Here is a 21,741-nt window from a genome sequence, read left to right as displayed (position 1 = left end):
TTTTTTTTTTTTTTTTTTTTTTTCGTTTTTTCAAAATACCTTATGCTGGGAACTTCCCTACCGTTTCTGAACACTACACAGAAATAAAATCCAAATGTAATTCCTTTTATACCATTCAATACATCTTTTTTATATAACCTGTAAATATGTTTCTAGCAATTATTCATCTCATTGACATTTTATTATTTCTGCAAATAAAATTAAGATCTAGTCTTCAAATGAATTGAAGATTTTTGAGACTCCTTTTTGAATGTTAAGTAATAAATTAGCATTTGGGGATTAAAGTTGTTGCAGTAATGTACCAAGAACCATTAAATGTGTTAAGCATTTTCCATTTAATACAATTATCAGTCAAAATATTCATCCTATCATCAATGTTTTTGATTGATCAACAGGAAGTGAAAAGCAGTGATTTTTACACAGTAAAATTGGCAAGAAATTTCAAAATGATGAAAAGTGACCTGTTTTGAAAATTATTTTTTTAAGCTGAAGTTAGTTCCATTCAAGTATAATTACAGTGTAGGAAAAAAATTAGGAAAAAGATGAAACATGTGCAAAATTAGATACTATCAATGACAGGTTTTGTCCTTCGACAGAAAGCACAGAAGGCCAGACTTATGTTTTGCTTTTCCGGCGACAGCATTCACAAACTTAATGTTAAGTTTTCTGGCAAGTTCAAGTGGCAATATATTTAGTGTACAAGCGCATTACCATCATTGCATCACAAATTCATGCCAATTTTATGCATATATCCCTACAGTCTTGGTTTGTTGACTTAGAAAATTCAAAATTAAAGTTTAACATTAAGGTTTCTTATAGTTAATGTAGACATTTTTATTTGAATTCCATCAAATCCTTGCTGTCTCAATGTGATGCAATAAAAAAACAATTACTCCCCAGCTACTCACTTTTTTTGCCATTCAGGTTATTTTAAAAAGAAATTTTCCACTTGAAATATTTCACATCTTTAATTTGCCAGATATTCCAATTCCTCAGTCCTTTCATATTTCGTAGTATTATATACATTTAGTCATCAAACTTGTTGTAATTATGTTTGCACATTTATACCCTTCCACACAAAGTGCATTTTGTGATGGCCTTTCAGAAGAGTTTAGTTGAGTGTTCATCCATCTATCGCCTAGTGAATTTTGTAGTGGTAACGACAAAATAATAATTTTGTAATTTCATATTATGATACAAAATATGAAAACAACACAAAAAACAATATTTAACAACACACCATTATATTGACAATATTGAACAGGCGAGACTTATCTCTGTGATAAGAGTTTATTACTTCAGAAATTGGTAATTGATTGATATTCAGTTTATACATATTATGAAAAACAGTTCAAAATAATATTGGAAATGCAAATGTATGAGTACAGTTTTATTTTACGTCATGTAATCTTTTAAATTTTGTCCATTTCACAATTTTTCAAAAATCAAAAAACCCCATTGAAATACCTACTGCATTTATATTCATTGCATGACATTCATTGCACCTGAACTAGTCCTCAACAACACAAGTAGTTTTACAACCAGGAATGTTGTCACTAGTCCTGAGCAACACGAATAGTAATTAATGCAATTAGAAATGTTGTCACCAGTCCTCATCAACACAAGTAGTTATACAACCAGGAAATTTGTCACCAGCCCTAAATAACACATGTAGTTGTACAGCCAGGAATGTTGTCAACAGTCCTCAACCACACAAGTAGTTATACAACCAGAAATGTTGTCACCAGTCCTCATCAACACACATAGTTATACAGCCAGGAATGTTGTCACCAGTCCTCATCAACACACATAGTTATACAGCCAGGAATGTTGTCACCAGTTCTCAACAACACAAGTAGTTATACAACCAGAAATGTTGTCACTGGTCTGCAACATCATGGAATATTCAGTGCAAAACAGCTCATAATATAGACCTTGGACAAGATTATTATACCCTATGCTTGAAGAGTGGGAGGTTTATAATGACCATGGTTTCCGTCCGTTCATCCATCCCCTGCTCTAATCCTCAACTCCTCTGAAACCTCTGAATGGAATTCAATTAATCTTTTGTAGATTCTTTATTACATGATGCTTTTGTGCATCTCTTTTTTCTTTGTTTATCCATTGGAATGATTTTTTTGTTTTTTGATGCAAAATATGGACTTTGTTATTTGTCGACCAAGAGGGGACCCTTTTCTAATCTGCAATTCCTCTGAAATATCTCCATGGAATTTGAGAAAACTTTCACAGACCCTTTATTGAATGATGCCACTGATTGAATTTTTCCATTTGTATGATTTTTGGAGTTTCCTGATACAAAATATGGTCTGTGGAATGTGTTGACCAAGGGGGGGAGGCCTCTTCTAATCCACAGCTCCTCTGAAACAACTGGTTCAGATTCTTAATTTCATGATGCAGTTGTGCAGCTCCTATTTTTTCCATCTGAATTACTTTTGGGGTTTCCTGATTCAAAATATTGATTTTGTCATTTGTAGGTCAAGAGGGTGGGACTCTACATGTATTCTAATCCGCAACTCCTCTGAAACCGCTTTATGGAATTTGATGGATTCTTCATTACATGATGTCATTGTGCACTTTCCATTTTGCTTTCCCATTGGAATGTGTTGCTCCCAAATGAGGTATCTTATATAGTTTTTTGGGAGGGAAGTTGGGGGTATATATATTTTGTTGGGTTATTTTTACTGAAAAGTGATTATATGTATGAGATGACCTGGACAACTATAATTAAAAGCAGATCCTAAAGGGTTTTCCAACTTATGTTTGTTCATTTGGTTAATAATATAGAAAAAATCTTGAAATTATTTGAGTGCCCCCTTACCCCTTAAACCAGCCAGTGCCCCCTTACCCCTTAGACCAGCCAGTGCCCCCTTACCCCTTAGACTAGCCAGTGCCCCCTTACCCCTTAGACCAGCCAAGTGCCCCCTTATCCATTAGACCAGCCAGTGCCCTCTTACCCCTTAGACCAGCCAGTGCCCTCTTACCCCTTAGACCAGCCAGTGCCCCCTTACCCCTTAGACCAGCCAAGTGCCCCCTTACCCATTAGACCAGTCAGTGCCCCCTTGCTGAATTTCTGGATCCGCCCTCCGATAAAAATAGAAGCTATGATTAATATGTTCATATAGCTTTAAAAAATACAAGCAGAATGGACCGCTTAGTCTGCTGTACTGCATGCCATACATAAAAGTCGGGTAAAAATTGAAAAAAAAATCAAGTTTAAACATAGCAAGACTTCCTTCCAGTCGTACGAATCGTGATTCGGGTGCTACGCCTTTTTTTGTAATCACGTACATGTACTGTATATAATTCAGTCAGAGAAGTATTCTCGAGCTAATGAATGTTAGAATATGTCAGGAACTCTTCGAATCCACGTATCTGTTCTACTTAGAACAGTTCCTGACAGGAGGGTGTCAGGACCCATGACAAATTATGACAGAGCTTGTCCGAAGTCCAGACAGACCCTGACAAGGTGTGTCGCGGGTCAGAACAGTTTCCGACAGTTTAGAACTGTTTTATGACAGCGAATCCTGACAGGATCGAAGAGAGGTTAGAAGTGATCGCAACTGTAACTATATGAATTAGATATTCGTTTTCCGTTGGGATAAGTTCCGGGAACACTTTGTATATATGTCACCACCAATTGGATGTCTATAACATATACAGTGAAAACCTGTCTAAACCGAACCATTTCTGTATTTTATAATTTGTTTGATTTAGAAAGGGGTTTGGTTTACATCTACCAATGTGTAAAATACATTTCAATTAATATATCTGAACTATTAAAAGTTTCTGCTTTAGACAGGTTTTTGAATTATTCAGGTCCAGTTAAGACAGGTTTCACTATTTAATACAAAAAATAACGGATATGGTGATATGGTGAAATGTAAATAATTAACCATTTTCTAGCCTATATACCAAATAACAAATACTTTCAGAGATCATCAAAAGGTCTTTAATAAGCTTTAATAACAATATGAACACATCTGTCCTATGGTGTGCCTACGAATACCCCTGTCCTATTGTGTGCCTACGAACACCTCTGTCCTATGGTGTGCCTACGAAAACATCTGTCCTGTGGTGTGACTATGAATAGCTCTGTCCTATGGTGTGCTACGAACATTACTCTCCTATGGTATTGTACGAATACTTCTATCATATTATGTGCCTGCGAACACACCTGTTCTATGGTATGTCTACGAACACCTCTGTCCTATGGTGTCTACAAACACCTCTAACCTATGGTATGCCTATTGACAACTCTGTCCTATGAGGTGCTAAGAACATCTCTGTTCTTTGGTGTGCTACGAACACCATTGTCCCATAGTATGGTACGAATATTATGTGCCTTAGAACACCACTGTCCTATGAGGTGCCTACAAACACCTCTGTCCTATGATTTGTCTACGAACCCATCTGTCCTAAGGCGTGCCTACGGACACCTCTGTTCTACGGTGTGCCTACGAACACCTCTGTCCTATGGTGTGCCTACGAACATTGCTGTCCTATGGTATGTCTACGAACACATCTGTCTTATGGTGTGCTATGAACACAACTGTCCTATGGTACGAATGCTTCTGTCATATTATGTGCTTTAGAACACCACTGTCCTATGAGATGCATACGAACACCTCTGTACTATGATGTGTCTACGAACCCATCTGTCATATGGCGTGCCAACGAACACCTCTGTACTATGATGTGCCTACGAACCCATCTGTCCTAAGGCGTGCCTACGGACACCTCTGTCCTATGGTGTGCCTACGAACACCTCTATCCTATGGTGTGCTTATTAACACCTCTGTCCTATGGTGCGCCTACAAACACCTCTATCCTATGGTGTGCCTATGAACACCTCTGTCCTATGATGTGTTTACGAACCCATCTGTCCTAAGGCGTGCCTACGGACACCTTTGTCCTATGGTGTACCTACGAACACCTCTATCCTATGGTGTGCTTATTAACACCTATGTCCTATGGTGCGCCTACAAACACCTCTATCCTATGGTGTGCCTACGGATACCTCTGTCCTATGGTGTGCCTGAAAGCAGCTCTGTCCTATGGTATGCCTATGAACAACTCTGTCCAATGAGGTGCTACGAACTTCTCTGTTCTATGGTGTGCTACGAACACCATTGTCCTATAGTATGGTACGAATACTTCTGTCATATTATGTGCTACGAACACCATTGTCCTATAGTATGGTAGGAATACTTCTGTCATATTATGTGCCATAGAACACCACTGTCCTATAAGGTGCCAACAAACACCTCTGTCCTATGATTTGTCTACGAACCCATCTGTCCTAGACATGCCTACGGACACCTCTGTTCTATGGTGTGCTTATGAACACCTCTGTCCTACGGGGTGCCTACAAACACCTCTGTCCTATGGTGTGCCTGTGAACACCTCTGTCGTATGAGGTGTTACGAACAATGTCATCTCTGTCCTATGGTGTGCTACGAACACAACTGTCCTATGGTATGGTACGAATGCTTCTGTCATTATGTGCTTTAGAACACCTCTGTCCTATGAGGTGCCTACGAACACCTCTGTCCTATGAGGTGCCCACGAACACCTCTGTCCTATGATGTGTTTATGAACCCATCTGTCATATGGTGTGCCTGAAAGCAGCTCTGTCCTACGGTATGTCTACGAACTCCTCTGTTCTATAGTGTGTACAAACACCTCTGTCCTATGGTATGCCTATGAACAACTCTGTCCTATGAGATGCTACGAACGTCTCTGTCCTATGGTGTGCTAGAAAATCACTGTCCTATAGTATGGTACGAATACTTCTGTCATATTATGTGCCTACGAACACATCTGTCCTATGGTATGTCTACGAACACCTCTGTCCTATGAGGTGCTAGGCACATCTCTGTCCTATGGTGTGCTACGAACACCGCTGTCCTATGGTATGATACGAATACTTCTATCATATTATGTGCCTTAGAACACCACTGTTCTATGAGGTGATATGAACACCTCTGTCCTAAGAGGTGTTATGAATACCTCTGTACTATGGGGTGCTAAGAACATCTCTTTATTTTATTTAATTTTCAATTCAGGATGCTTTGGATAGTGGAAGGTTATGGTTAATTCTGAGAAGTTTTACATACATTTGTATATATTTATTTTACTTCTACGTAAACTGGGTGATTTTATCTGATTTCAACAATTTCTTCCGTGTGCGTGTTTCCACTAGAGATAGTGAATAACATCTGTTAAACAATGAGGTCTTTCCGCACTTTGAAGATGATAACAACGGTTTGAACAGATTCTCTAGATACTGAGGAGAGGGAATTATTGTTTTTGTCCCATTTCTTCTTCTTCTTCTTTTCTTCTTCTTCTTCTTCTTCTTCTTATTCTTATTATTATTATTATTATTATTATCATTATTATACTTCTGTACGTAAAGATGTCCTGGCGATTTCTCGGAGATCGTTTATTCGATTCATACTAAACTTGGCTCAAAAAATCAAGCATGCCCAGGGGGTGTGCATGCCACTTCCGGAATTTCAAAATGGCCGCCAAAACGAAACCCGGAAAAATGAAAAAAAGATCCATAAAGTTAGTGGAACTTATTAGATGTATGAAAATAACTCGGAATGCTGGTCTAGACTTGCTGACATCATAGGCGTAAAAAAATTCTAGAATGCCGCCATTTTTTTCAAAATGGCCGCCAAAATTTCAACATTGTTCGATTTCAATGAAAATTGATATCTAAACATGACATTCTTAATTCAATGGCGGTTTCAGATTTTATCTTAAAGCCGCCATTTTTTTTCAAAATGGCCGCCGAAATCGGCAAAACTTAAACTTTGTTGGATTTCATGAAATTTGATATCCAAGGCAAAGATTGCATTCTAAATTCAATTTGACTAAATACGAAAATTTGCCGGTTTTGGCGACTTTTGTGTTTTGCTTGCAAACAAAGTATTACTTGTTTTTTTTTTTTTTGTAGTTTTTTATGCTGGTCACTTCAACTAGAAACCGAAAGCAAACTACAAGTTCATCTTAAATTCATGTAAAAAAACGAACCTTTTCATCAACTTTCTATACAACCTAAAACTTTGCAGTAAGTCAAATACAAAAAAAGACCTGTATCTTGGTTAGGAAAAATAACGAAACTAGTTAAGTAGTTTAGTTAAATTCTTTTGGAAATTAGTATCTGCTTTATTTTTCACTATAGATCTGGAAGCGATAGGGTAAGCGTCCTCTGCTTTTCTAGAAACACCCGTCGAGTGCCATGGTACCATACGAACAATAGTCATACAAACAGTTTATTGGTGTTAAGGATAATTGTGTTAAAGAGTTTTTTTTTCCATAGACATCATTATCGTCTTTAAAGTTTATTCTTTAAAGCAAAGACTCAGTAGCTTGCATTTAAAAGTCTGTCCAAGTGAAAATCAGGTAGATTCTATGATATGGTTGGCACATGGTAAATTTCATTCCACTGAATATTTTGTTCCAATGTGATGTCTATACAATGTAAATGTCAAATAGTGAAAAGGATTAAAGCGACAATGGATGACTTGAAAAATGGTTAAAAAATTCCCTAAGAAGGCGACCAAATTTTACACACAAGATCTCACTAACCACTTCTAACGTTTCCATTACTTTACATGTTAAACAAGTAGTTTTCAATGTTTCACTGTGAATTCCCGGGACAAATGACACCTTATAGCTGCATACCCTTGCGAAGCTTGGAAAATAAGGCTCTCAGAATCATTATTCTAATGGTACGATGACCGTAGAAATTCTTCACAAAATTTACTTGAATAAAAAATACTGAAAATCAACATTTTTACCTTTTCTGCTACTTGACAGCATGGAGGCAAATTACTCACACATGTAAACAATATCATACACTTTTGTAGGAAATTACAAATATCTCCCCTTTCCAATGAATTTCAATCCTTTCAATGCATTTTTTATGTTATCAAAAACCAACATTCAACTTTGAGAAGCAATATATACATATAAGTATATATATGTACAGATGAGATCAGTTCTTACCTCTCAAAAACTGTCCTAGAACTGTCAGAAGATTCTAGAGCCAGTTCTTCTGACAGTTCTAGCAGAGCCGGGTCTAGTAGTAGAAAAATTATGGTAGTCAGTTCTTCTGACAGGTCTCCTAGAGTTTGCTTTAGGAGAGCTGCTCACGTACAAGATTTACAGAAGGGCTAGAATATAATTACATTAAATATTATTATTGTTGGCCGATATTTTTCAATTCAAACGTATATGTACATGTATTAACAATATCAAAAACTATTGCATGTAACCGTAACGATGCACCTGGTGCATACTCCCGGTTGTTGCTCATTTTCTTTTGTTTCTTTGTACGTGTTTTTTTTTTATTTTTTCATATTCGTCGTTGTGTGTTTTCCCTCTCTGGTCTTAATCCTTGGATTATATTATCTTGATTTCTGCTCGAATATTGGTTATTTTGATGTCCATATACAGATGTGAACTTAAATAAATATGGAATCGTTTTTGTTGCTATACGTGTAATTGTAAACACAAATCAACTTTAAATGTTATGCTAAACTAATTAACCGACACTTAAAGCGTGATCATAAACGTTTGATATACATAATAAAACGGTTTATTGACTAACGTTCCAATATTAGCCGAAATATGATCAAAACAATACAAAGTACAAAAGTGCCCCAATACGAGATATAGCCGTCCAATATGGGATTTAGCCGTCCAATACGGCTTTTACCCGTCCAATACGTCATATTGGCCTGACAAAACCCATATTGACCTGTTTTGACCTATTGGACTAGTCAGTCAATAAAGGTATAATTGTGTAAGGTTTTCCATATTGGCTGAGTTATTGGCCCTAACAATACAATTCTTTATTACCTTAAACGGATAGAGTTTATCGGTATAAACAGTACAATGATACAGTTATACAGCAGTAAAATACGATTTGAAATATAAATCATAAATCATGATACGTCTGAAATCATTACGTTACAATATATTTCTAATATGGAATGCCTTAAATAAATGTTTTCCCAAGTTATAAAGATCTTTGGTGTTCTCGACAGAAAGTAACTGAACAAGTTTGAAGGCAGATGGTCTAGACCAATAAAACCTTTTTTATATATTTTCTACGTAACTCTTTATAATGTGAACATTGCAAATGAAATGAAATTCGTCCTCCATTACATTTAAACCACATATATAACAAAATCTATTATTTCTATCTATCCCATGGTACCTCCCAGTTTCAATACACAAACTATGTGACGATAGTCAAATTTTAGTAATACATTTACGATAAACAATAGGAAATACCTTTTTGTAAATAAAATTGAAGTTTTACTTTAGAAAAAAAACAAATCTATATATACAGTCTACATTTTGGAGATGTATTCAATATTAGATGGAGATCTTGTTTTGCTTGATCATTTAAACGCTGTCTTATAACAGTTAAATATGAATCTTCTAAACCCAGGTAGAACTGGCTGTCCCATAGGTTATTCATACCTAAATTATATAATATATTTTGATACACGTTACCCAATTAACACACAACATACAGTTTGCTGTTAATTCCTTGTAACATGATTGTACAATACAATTATTACAATTCAAAATTTTGAACCAAAATTTTATCATTCTAAAATGTCGTTCATACATATGCGGTAATCTACCGAGTTCTTAGTATAACATGGCATTAGGAGTTGATCTTTGAACATTTAGTAAATTTTACAATAGTCTATCTGTACATTTTCTACAAGTGGAGCTTTATGATCACATCATATTTCACAGCCATACTTACTACGTAAGTCTCAAATAACAACAATATAGTAAATACTTTAAATCAATGTACTCATGTACTGAATCAATTTATATCGATTTTACCCCTCAAATAATCGACAAATTGCAAAAATTGGGATAACGATATAAAAAGAAAGAATCAAAATCGACTTCAAACGTATCTAAACACAAGATTGTTGTGGTTCGCTTGTTGCCACGTAAAAAAAATACGTGGCATCTTACAGAGTCCCATTTTACGTAATTATATTACATGGAACGCTTAGATGACAATGGCGGATTCGGAGAGTCACAAAAGAAGAGTGGACCATAAAAATTCTTGAAGAACACATTTTAATGAGAAATCAAGGGAACCAAGGTTATAGCGGTAATCAAAAGAATGTAATACAGGGACAAAGACCAAACTCGGAAAACAGAAAACAACAAAGAACACAAAGTAACCAAAACCATACATACAAAGTAACAAAAGCAAATGAGCAACCCGGACTCCACTACAAACTGGGAGCATGGATAATGTATGCTTTTAAAATAGCTTAATAGCTACAAACTGTCGCATAGACAAATTATGCAGATAATTATAAATAGCAATTTCAACAGACTGTAGACTGACACCATATTGGGAAAATCGATTATCAAAATTTCTAACACGCCGTCTCAGCAAAGTTCTACTTTTATTTGTTATCTCCTTCCTATGATCGTACTAAAAATCTGTCAAGATTGAGATCATTTCAATTAAACGGATACATCAGGATGGTTTCGGAGGTTGAGTCACCCTTTTTTATCAGTTTGTGTAGAACTTGGCCAAAAATGAACAAATAATAGCCTGGAACCCTTTTCTTCATCGGAATCTTTGCCCCTGTTTTGTAAATATTGGGACCGACCCGCATGAAATGTGAAGACAGCTCTTTCGATTTGTACTGAGCAACGGTACGTACCTCTCTTTCTATTTTTCTTTCTAGGATTTATGGCGATTTATAATCTTATAGGGGTTTTCCTCCTTTTTTTTAACATCAAATGGTTTATTATGCGTCTAGCATTTAAACACACGTAAATGGTTACTGGTTTATTCGGGTAATGCGTCGAAATAATAAGAGGCTAGAGGTCAAAGATTTTTTATTGGAAACCAAATTAATCAGCATATTTGTTTCGAAATAAGAATTGTTTGTTGGTTTTATTTATTGGCGTAAATAGCATGGAATAAACCATGATATTTTAGAAATAATGGCAAAGGGGACCTAAGTGTTTGCATCTGAACCTAACAGGGGTACGTCAGTGGAAATATTTTCCTGTGGCGGTGTAAGAGATAGTTGCAAACGCTAACGGGCTTTTCAGATCTAAAGACACTGGTGACTGCTATATCAATTCTGATCTTCGATCCAAATTGATAAAAAATAAGGAATTATTTTTTCCCAAACTGAACATTGTTTTTCTACCCTATTCTGCACAGTGTCTTTGAGTTATCAAAAAATACAATTATAATGAAACATTACTCCTAAAAAACAAAATTGATCAACAATATATAATTTTCGACAATTATAAACCCATTCTTCATTGGCTTTAATGGTTCCGCCTCTACAAAACACTATTATTTTAGTTTTCTTCACATTCACTGTAAGACCCCATTTGTCTGAGTCTTAGTCCAATATTGTTATCCGAGGACCAATAACTCAGACAATATAGAAAACCTTAGGCAATAATACTAAATAATATACATAATGGAAAAAATCTAGCGTTTATAAATGTGTACTATCTGTACATTAGCTCAATAATCTATTTATATTCTGCAAGTCTTTTGGTGTGATTTATCTAAATATAACATGCGTTTGTATTATGAGTGGCCGTTCATGTCATTGACCCGTGTGTTATTCCGCCAATGACATGAACGGCCGCTCATACTGTATGATAACGATGGTTTATACACATGAGAACATTTGAGGCATTCTCCCATAATGCCGTATTTTCCATTGCATCCTTCCGCTAATGCGTCCACGCAAAAACATATTCAGCCTGTTTTTTTTTTCTAAGTAAATTGGATTTATCAAATAAAAAAGAAATGAAACTTAAAAGTTTTTCACTTACACCAAGTAAACACTCACTGTCAAGTTCTATGAACCAATGAACAAAAAGAAGGAAGTAAATATAAGTTTATATCCACCTACAGAATATATAAATGATATAAAACGGAAGTGGTCTGTCAAGAACTTATGATCATATATTAGACTTATAACTCAGTATAAATGTTTTGCACGTTTGTGGTTGTATTCATTGCTTGTCGTTAATATTTATAATTGATCAAACCAGCTAATTCTATGCCCTGATTCAATTTCAGAAGGAAAAGTTACTTTTTTAATAGTGCATTCCTGAAAAGACATACGCGGTGTTGGATTTAAACAAAAATCATGGGTTTAACTATTGAGGAGTTGATAAAACTGACGTTTCTTTATTCAATGTCTATACTTTTAACGACTGGAAAACTACCAAAAAACTGTCGTAGTTATTCACAGACATTACATTGCAATCCAGTAGTTCCGACACATCTTCCAGTTTCGGCATGTGATTTTAAAAATATTCATAAATTTAAATTACTCAATACAACAAACAATGCTTGGATACTTGAAACCTTGCCAAGTGGACTTTTTGATGGTACAAATGTAACAGAGGTAATGTTTGATAGTGTTGGTCTCCGTTTTCTGTATTCAGAAGTGTTTCGACCAATTAAAGGTTCTCTGAAAAAGATATCATTGAACTGGAATTTAATTGAGAATTTCCCAAATTCTGCATTTGCAGGACTTTCGCAGTTGCAAACCGTTACAATGCGATTCCAACAGACTGGAATAAGGAAATGTTCGTTCCATTCAGATCTGGGTCTGAAGTCTCTTACAAAGATCGATTTATCAGGAAATAAAATGTCCTCAGTCGAATTTCACAATTTCGGAAATGAGAACCCCTTCAGTTTAATTCTAGATACAAACGATCTTGTTAGTCTAAATCTTACAGCACTTTATCACATCGAGTTTCTATCAGCTAGTAATAACAGACTTAGAAACATAGTAGAAGGTTCTTTCAATAATGTAAAGAATACCTTTAAGCATATGAATCTCTCGGAAAATTCCTTGACCGAGCAGATATGGGGAGCATTGGCTGGTGTTGACAGCCTTGAAACTTTGGTCCTCGCAGGAAACATCATATCGATAGTATCACCTTTAGTAATTGGAGACCAGATAAACCTAACATATTTAGATTTATCACGAAATTCAATCCAAAGCCTTGAGGACGTGAGCCTGAGGTCGGGTAAACTTGCTTACTTGTTTTTGAATGAAAATCAGATACAAAAACTTCCAAATGAGTTTTTATCCTTAAAGGACACCTTTGAATCTCCATGGGCAGGAATTCTGGACCTTTCGTCGAACTGTTTACAAGACACTCTTTCCTTGCCCATACCTAAGTGTGAAAAACATTGTCATATACAACTTGGTGATAACAGGCTAGAAAATCTATCCTTAGAATTATCTTTGAATACGGAACTGGAGCTGTTTAATATTTCCGGAAATAGATTCAAGTATCTACCAAGTAATTTACCTTCTGCAAAATATTACATCATTTCTCGTAATCCTCTCCACACTAGAAATGTCTTGACTGAAATGCATAGAAAATTCAAAAATGCCTCAAGCTTGGAAATAGAAAATTCAGGATTATTTTGTGAAAACAAAAACTATGAAAATGAGGACAACCAAGTTTACGAGTTTGAAAAATTAGAACTTCTAAATCTTCGTAACAACTGTGTTCCAACGAACTTTTTGTGCGAAGTCAATATAAAAAGATCATTTAGAAAAACAAAAATACTTATTGATGGCAATGTTGTACAAGATCTCAAAGAAAACTGTTCACAATTATTAAGCAACATTGCAATATATTCAATAAACAACATGAAAACGGGAGGTGTAAATGTAATGCATGCGGTACTACATCCTAATTCTACTTCAACTTTGCAGTCACCTGTGGTTTCAAGTTTACATCTGAGTGGAAATAATATAAGACATTTACCATCTCCATTATCACTCACATTTAAGCATCAAGCTTTGAATGGATACGTCTCCGCGGTGAATCTTGATTTATCTGATAACAACTTGTACAACATTTCAAATCTTCGCCTGACCATTGATTTTGAAGACACAATTTTCTTACGTATAGATCGAGCGCAAATATTCCTAAATTTCGCAAAAAATCGCATATCAAAGATTAAGTCTTTAGACGTCATGTTGTCTCAAAGTCGACGTTTCCCGCTACATCCACATTCCCAGTATTCCATTACATACAATTTCAGTAGGAATTATATAAACCTTGATGGTGATATTAATCTATTGTTTTCAAACAATTATCATCGTCTTTACAGGTATTTAAGATTCAAATTACTTGTTGACCTAAGCTTCAACTTCTTAAAAAATATTGATTTACACAAAATTTTTAAAAATTCATCACCATACACAGGTGGATATGTTTACATGAATATTTCCAATAACAATTTGGCCGTCCTACCAAACTGTGAACTATTGAATCGGTTTTCGGTAGTTTATCTGGATGTGTCTCACAATAATATTACCCAAATAAGAACAGGCTTTAGTGTGATAGATATGTACCTTGGCTACAATAGAATCGTATATGTTCCTGGTGGAATTGGTAGTGGTAAACTGCAAACGTTATATCTTGATCATAATTTAATAACAGAAATTGATCGATATGCCTTTCGTGACTCGCAATTTTTAAGAACATTGAACTTGAACACAAATCTCTTGATAGATTTACCAATGGCTTTTATTCATTTAAAACGTCTTCGGTATCTCGACATTAGTATGAATTGTATTTCAAGCCTTAAAAATATTTACATTTTAAAAACACTCATTTATTTAGAAACACTTATTCTCGCTAGAAATGATTTTGTAGTCGTTCCAGATGACAGATTAAAAGTCCTCAATACTCCTAAAATTAATTGTGATTGTAGTCTTCTATTTCTTAGAAACTACACTTTACGAGTATCAGGACGTTGTAGCTCGCCACCAGAAGTAAGAGGTTATCACGTATCTTGTTTTCCCATCTACGCATGTCCGCAGTCAGACCCATTGTATATTCATTCAAACATAATCGCAAAATGTCACAACGACAATTTCAAGGATTTCAAACTGGCTTACGGCATTGTAGCATCTAGTCCAGTTATCATTTATCGCCGTTATGGTGCTGTGAAGAACACAGATCTCCAGCTTCAACTATTCTCAAATAATCAAAGTGTAGAAATACAGACATTGCCTTTTGAGGAATCGAGATACACATTCATATCAACGAAAATCGATGAAAGTGATTTTGCATGCGTCATGGCCACGTTCGAAACCGAAGACTCCCTGAAGAGATGCATACCTATACCTGGAAGAAATATTGCATTGTCAATTAGCATGAAAGCCGTTATATCGCTTACTTGTTCACTTCTCGTAAGTATTGTCGTCAACATGACATTAATGTTTGTAGTAAGAAACTACCGACAAATAACACGAATGTCTAAGTTGACCTTTCGAGCAAACAATGCGGCTACAGAGATCGAAGAGTTATACGAAGCGTGCGTTGATGACAAAGAGACTAATCTCTACCTTGCTCTTTCAAATCCGTCGTCTGGCACTCAACAAAAAGCAAAAAAGTCGCAACTAAAAAGAAAAAAAGGTAAGGTGGACCAACGACTGTCCCCCAGGAAAGCTAAAAGTAATCATGGGTTTCCATCGACTGAGGTTGAGGTAGATTCCAGCTATGGCAATGTTGACTTAAAAAACTAACATTCCGATCGTCAAGAGCAGCAATATGCAATCGTCCAACTCAGAATTTTTTTTTTTTGCACATAAAACTTAGTTGCATTGTCACCGCTTGCCCTGAGTTGCATACTGTACATAATGTAATAAAATGTATATTGCATTTTTGTAATGTATAATTCATGTTTAATAATTTCATAAGTACTTCCAAAAATTCTTATGCACTATATTTCTATGTAATCCTTTTATTTTATTTTTTAAAATTGTGGAAGTAGAAACTTGTTATTGCTTTTTTTTTTCTTTCCTCTATCGTCTACCCCTTATACTTGACTTTTTATGAACTACTCAGTGGGTGTTCCTAGAAAAGCAGAGGACGCTTACCCTACCGGTGCACCTGATCCCTGCTCCCAGTTTTTAGTGGAGTCCGAGTTCCTCATTAGCTTTTGTTACTTGTATGTATGATATTAGTTACTTTATGTTCTTTGTTGTGTATGTCTGTATTCCATGTCTGATCTTCCCTAGGTTACATTCTTCTGATTACCGCTATAACCTTGGTTCCCCTGATTATTCTTTTAGATAGATCATACCTAACACCAATAGTACTATATAGATTTTCCTAGATCCTTGAATGATCGTAATTCTGTACTTTTGAGTCTATTAATTTATATAAAGAACACTCAACTGACATTCTTTAACATTTCAAAGAGATATTGGGGGTGGATGTCACCAAACCCTATTTCTTGTAATATCAACAACAACAAAAAATCCCTATAACTTTAACATTTCAATATTTTATAATTGAACATTTTCCTTCTCCCCTTTTAAGAACATTGTCGCTAATTATTCCCCTTGAAAGAGGCTTTTAAAAATAATGTCTGTCATTTTACAACACCAAATTTTATGCAAAAATTCTTTTAAAATAGTTCTAACTTTATTTTCCCATCATTTTGATCACCAACAGTTAATTGAAAAATAAAAATGTCTGTAAGATTTTGCAAGTGGACAGAAAAGAATGCGCCGTGTAATTGGCATGACTTTTTTTTTTTTCATAGTCCGACCGCGATCGCAGGTCAAGCACGGTACCTCTAATAACCGAAAACAATATGACGTCGGAAGGACAAGTGACTAATTTCAAAGAACTGACGCCATATTGATTATTACAGACTTTCGTTAGGTATCTAGAAAGTGCTGGAATACTAATAAAAAACTTATATGCAAGTGTGTTTAAATAACACAGTGAGCAATTATACTACCCCAAAACGTGTTTTATTGAGGTTTCCGGGTTTTCACATCGAGGTTTTCGGTTATTCGAGCAACCCAATCAAACATTCATAATAAGATACCAGAAGTTTTTAATGACGGATCTTTTTACCTGCGATTTACACTCTTTGAGTGTTAATGTTTAGCATTACAAGATGGGTCCTGTAGGTTTGAAAGTGTTATTTTTTTAAAATTGTCAATTTTATCAAGGAGTTAAATATAGACTACTATCATGACTAAAAATCTATTGAGAAAGTCGGGAGCTTCTAATAACGGATTTTCAGAGCTGCACTATACGCATTTTGTGATGTACAAAAAACGTAAGTATAGTTTTAGTGTCTATGATTACATTGAGGGGTGTGGAGTTTGCATCCCTCCTTTTTACGGGAAAATTAAAATTTTCATGTGTAAAATCGACAAAAATGGCAAATAATGTCCTAGCACCCCCCTTTTTCAGAGGAACCCAAGCTGCCACCCCTCATTTTAAAAGTGTGTGGATCCGCCTGTGCCAGATCCTGAAGATTTGAAAGAGTACTATGTATAGTGTTTGTAAATTACAGGTATTTTTGTGAACAATTTTGATAAATATTTTTACATATGCTAAGAGTTTTCAAGCTGTTCTATATTTTATACGCATTGTACTCTTAAATACATGTAAATCCTATATATATATATCATGTTTGATTTGATCCCAGGATTTTAAAATGCAAGCAATGTGTACATGTACATGTAGCAAACAATATGAAGTATTTAAACTAGAAAATAAACATTTGAATCATGGAATTGTTAAATTAATGATTTCAAAGCAGAAACATAAACAATGTCTGTTACAAAGGTAAGAACGAAAGGCAATGTAATTAAAATTAAGATCTTAATTGCTCCCCCTTTTTTCTATGTCACATGAAGTCATGCGACGAAGAAAAAAGGGCAAGCAATTAAAATCTAATCTGAATTAGATTGGGTTGAAATGAGGCCGTGTGGCATATTTATTACATTCAGTAGTTGATCTTGATCTATCAAAAAGAGGGATATCTAGTAAACGTTAGGTATTTATATGTAGTCAAACAATAAAGCATAAAGAGCATAAAGAGTCCCTGCTTATGACATTCCTGCTGAACATTTTCCTAATTATGTTAAAAATGATTTGATTACATTTTGATTGTATTAGAAAATGCCCCATTCTCAAATTTTCAATCATTATCATTGTGGCTGACCTGTGCTTTAAATACCCTATATCACACCCCTAGACCTATATCGCATACTGTATATCACACCCCTAGACCTATATCGCATACTGTATATCACACCCATAGACCTATATCGCATATCCTATATTACACCCCTAGACTTGCATCGCATACCCTTAATCACAAGCCTAGATCTATTTCGCGTACCCCTAGACCTATATTGCGTACTGTACAAATGTATATCACCTCTAGACCTATGTGGCATACTTTATATCACACCCTTAGACCTACATGTATATCGCATACCCTATATCACACCGTTGGACTACCCTTATTCAGTATGGAATGTACATGTGTATTATATTTATATACATGTAAGTCATAATTGATTGTCAATATGGTTCTTTTTAGTGCATTGTCAAGATATTCATTTAGAATGCAGATCTTAAAGTTAGATACAGGATTTTTATGACACATGATGGATTAGATTAGGTTAGAAATTCTATGTCCATGAAAGTGGATTGAAAATATGATGGATATCAAGGCAACCAAAAGTAGGCCTTTCCTAAGAGCTGATTTTCAGGGACATGTACAATGTATTAGGTAAGTGAAGGTATACACAATTTTTTTCATATACTTCCAGTGTACACAATGATTTAAAATTTTCAGAACTGGTGATAGGTCTACTGAAACATTGCTATATGTAGTGTAGAACAGTTGTCATATGTCTTAGAAAAAATTGCAGTTTACATTTGTATAATAAATTTCCTGTTCACAGACATACAGTATGTCTGTGAACAGGAAATTTATACTGAAAACTACAACAATATATGTGCATGTACTCTAACTATGGTTACTGGCATATGCAGTACATTATTAATTAAAGATTTCATAAATGAAATTATGATATTGGTAATATAATAATACATGTATCAAATTTGTTATATACTTTACAGTGTGACATTAATTGTTCATAAAGAAATCAACATACAGGGATGGATCCAGATATTTTGAAATGGGGGGGGGGGGTCCAGACATCATTATAAATCATCAGGTAACTAGAAACCATACATGGGAGAAGCCCTTAAGCAATATCATTAGTAAACTTTCCAGTTTCTGTATTAAGAAGTTTTGTCTAGTACATGAAATGACTTTTAATTCATTGTTTTACACTCACCACTTCAAACCACTTTAATGAGGCATCAGACATCTGATAGAGATATTTTAAGATTAACATTTCAGAACACTCAAATATAATATATATTTATTGTATTAACTTTTTATAATGTAGGACAGAAATTATAATGTTACAGAAATTATACTGTTTGCAAAATTCAATCAACCAGTACTGACTAGGTGGCTTAAAAACCAGTAAAAACCTGAGACAATGATAACCACCCAACCTCTATTTTTGCCTGATTTTGCACACAATTATATGTACATGTAAGAATATTTCTCATCAAGAGGAGGTTTCTGTACTTCCATATGATGTGGCTAATATACATGTATATTTTCATGCATTTACATATTGTAACATATTGCAATTATCAAAGGCACTGTTATCATTTTTTCATTGATTTTTTTTTCAGTGGTAATCCCTTTTAAAGTTTCACTAGATGTAGCAAGGAGATAGCAAAAACAAAATGGACTATTTTTGTGCTGGGACACTATATAGGCATGAAACAAAAATCTTGATTCTCAAGTGCTGGTACATGTCAACATCTCTTAATAAAAACTACAAATATGAAGTCTGATTTCGTAGCACTTATTTGTTGTTAAAACATAAGAGTTACTTGTATTTTAATAATACACAAAAAAAAATGAAATAAATGCACATACATTATTGAAGGCAAACAGGTATAAAACACTCTGCTTAAGCCCAATAATGATTCATCATAAAAAGTGGTACTCATGGGGCATGGGTTTACTAGTAACCTTTTTGTTTTGGAAAGTAGAAAAGATGGATTTATATTCAAAGTGCATTTGTTATAAAGAAGGACATATTTCCTGTATTCACTACATTTCTATATCCTTGACTTTCCATCTTGATTGGAATCTTAAATTGCTAAAATATATGAGGTACAAACAAAGTTTTTTTTTTTTTAGTTTAAAGATTTTTAAACTGCATAGTAGTTTTGATAACAAGAGTTTGTATCCTTGTTTAAATTGAAAAATTCCTAGAGAAAGGTAATTATTTATTGTAAAAAAGTGTATAGTTTTGACATTTTCAACTCAGAGCCTAATCTAGACAACAATGACAAGGACAAGCTTTAGTAAATTCTGTTTGAAAACTAACAATATTGACATATTTGTTCATTTAATCTATTATAAATCAAAGAAAGCTCAAACAAAGAGAAGTTTTTTGCTCATTTCTCCCTTTAGATTAGGTCATTGGTCAACATAGCTCTCCTATTCCACAGGATTCATTTCTACTTCAAGCATCTCCAACCCGAAATTTCAAAGTGTGGAATTTTTCTTACTTTGAAAATCCATCTAATATTGATAGTCAGTGATTCACATTGGAGATAATATTTTTGAAGAAATGCTGGTTTAGATGTAAAGTGTCAAGAAATTTGAGGACATAAACGTAAACAGTTAGAAATATCAAAAACAATAAAAGAAAAGAAGATCCATAAATACAATAATAAACAAGCAGTATTAATACGCATTTCATTGAAACAGATGGTTCTCTTTAAAATGACTAAGTTTTTGATCGGTTTATTTAGCTTGCAATTTGGTTACATGAATATTTATGAGGTCTTCCTTGACTCAGTGCCTCAGCACTTTGATTTTATTTCTCTATGCGTGATTATACTAGAGATCCCATATATTAAATCCGTATCATGAACGGTGTAGACTAAATGAAAAATGTCAATATGATCCTACAAGTCCATTGGTACTTATTGAAGACCTTTTGATGATCTCTTGAAGTATTTACTACGCATTTCCATTTTGAATTTAGGTTATACACTGATGCACTTGTTACGTTTCGCTATATCCGTTCTTTTTTCTATCAAATCAATTCATTGATTATGTCAACAGCTAGAGTTTCGATTTCGTTGACGGCTAATTGTGCATTTCATACCCTGTGAGTAAAAGTCGGGAGGAATGCCATCTTAGTTTACCACTATCCGTTAAAGATACATATAGAGCTACATGGTTTGCCCGGCTATTACTTGACTTAGGCTTTTGAAATTTGTAGGATGTTTACACACATATTGGAGATGCACAGAGCCAAAAAGTTAGATTTATGTATGTTTGGCTGATAGCTATCACTAGGGACAACCCCAAGAACGCTATTTTCACGTACACACCGGTTGCTGTTGAGCTCACTTCGTGCTCGCTTTAAATGACATTACATTATATGTGCGGAATATCACTCGTGTCTCTCCGAAAGCAACAAGTTCATAGGGCAGACTTGTATTAGTTTTTTGTTTTTTGTTTTTGTTTTTGTTTTTGTTTTTGGTTTGGTTTGGTTTGGTTTTGGTTTTGTTTTTGTTTTTGTTTTTGTTTTTGTTTTTGTTTTTGTTTTTTTTTTGGTTTGTTTTTTGTTTTTGTTTTTGTTTTGGTTTGTTTTTTGTTTTGTTTTGATTTGCTTCTTTTTTTTTCGTTGGGTGTAAATAGCATGCTTCAAGGCAGTGTGTGGGGTGTTTCTAGTTTTTCCAAGTGTTTGCATTTGTGTTGCCCGTGTA

General features: G+C 34.6%; 1 protein-coding gene across 1 annotated transcript; it reads left to right on the top strand.

The window, feature by feature from the left end:
* The first annotated feature begins 10,593 nt into the window (after positions 1-10,593).
* LOC148601971 (uncharacterized) lies at positions 10,594-17,645 on the top strand. The gene is made up of 2 exons (XM_088555290.1): positions 10,594-10,740; positions 12,143-17,645. The coding sequence occupies exon 2, from the start codon at positions 12,213-12,215 to the stop codon at positions 15,627-15,629; it is 3,417 nt and encodes a 1,138-aa protein (XP_088411416.1). The 5' UTR covers positions 10,594-10,740; positions 12,143-12,212; the 3' UTR covers positions 15,630-17,645.
* Positions 17,646-21,741: the final 4,096 nt, after the last annotated feature.

Source organism: Perna viridis, chromosome 12 (assembly GCF_037379345.1).
Source record: "Perna viridis isolate PV_CMFRI_1.1 ecotype Kerala chromosome 12, ASM3737934v1, whole genome shotgun sequence".
Lineage (NCBI taxonomy): Eukaryota > Metazoa > Mollusca > Bivalvia > Mytilida > Mytilidae > Perna > Perna viridis.
Note: the sequence above shows the minus strand (reverse complement) of the source record. Positions and strands in the feature narration are given on the sequence as shown.

Coding starts and splice junctions, on each gene's coding strand:
- LOC148601971 (XM_088555290.1), top strand. CDS start 12,213: ATGGGTTTAACTATTGAGGAGTTGATAAAACTGACGTTTCTTTATTCA.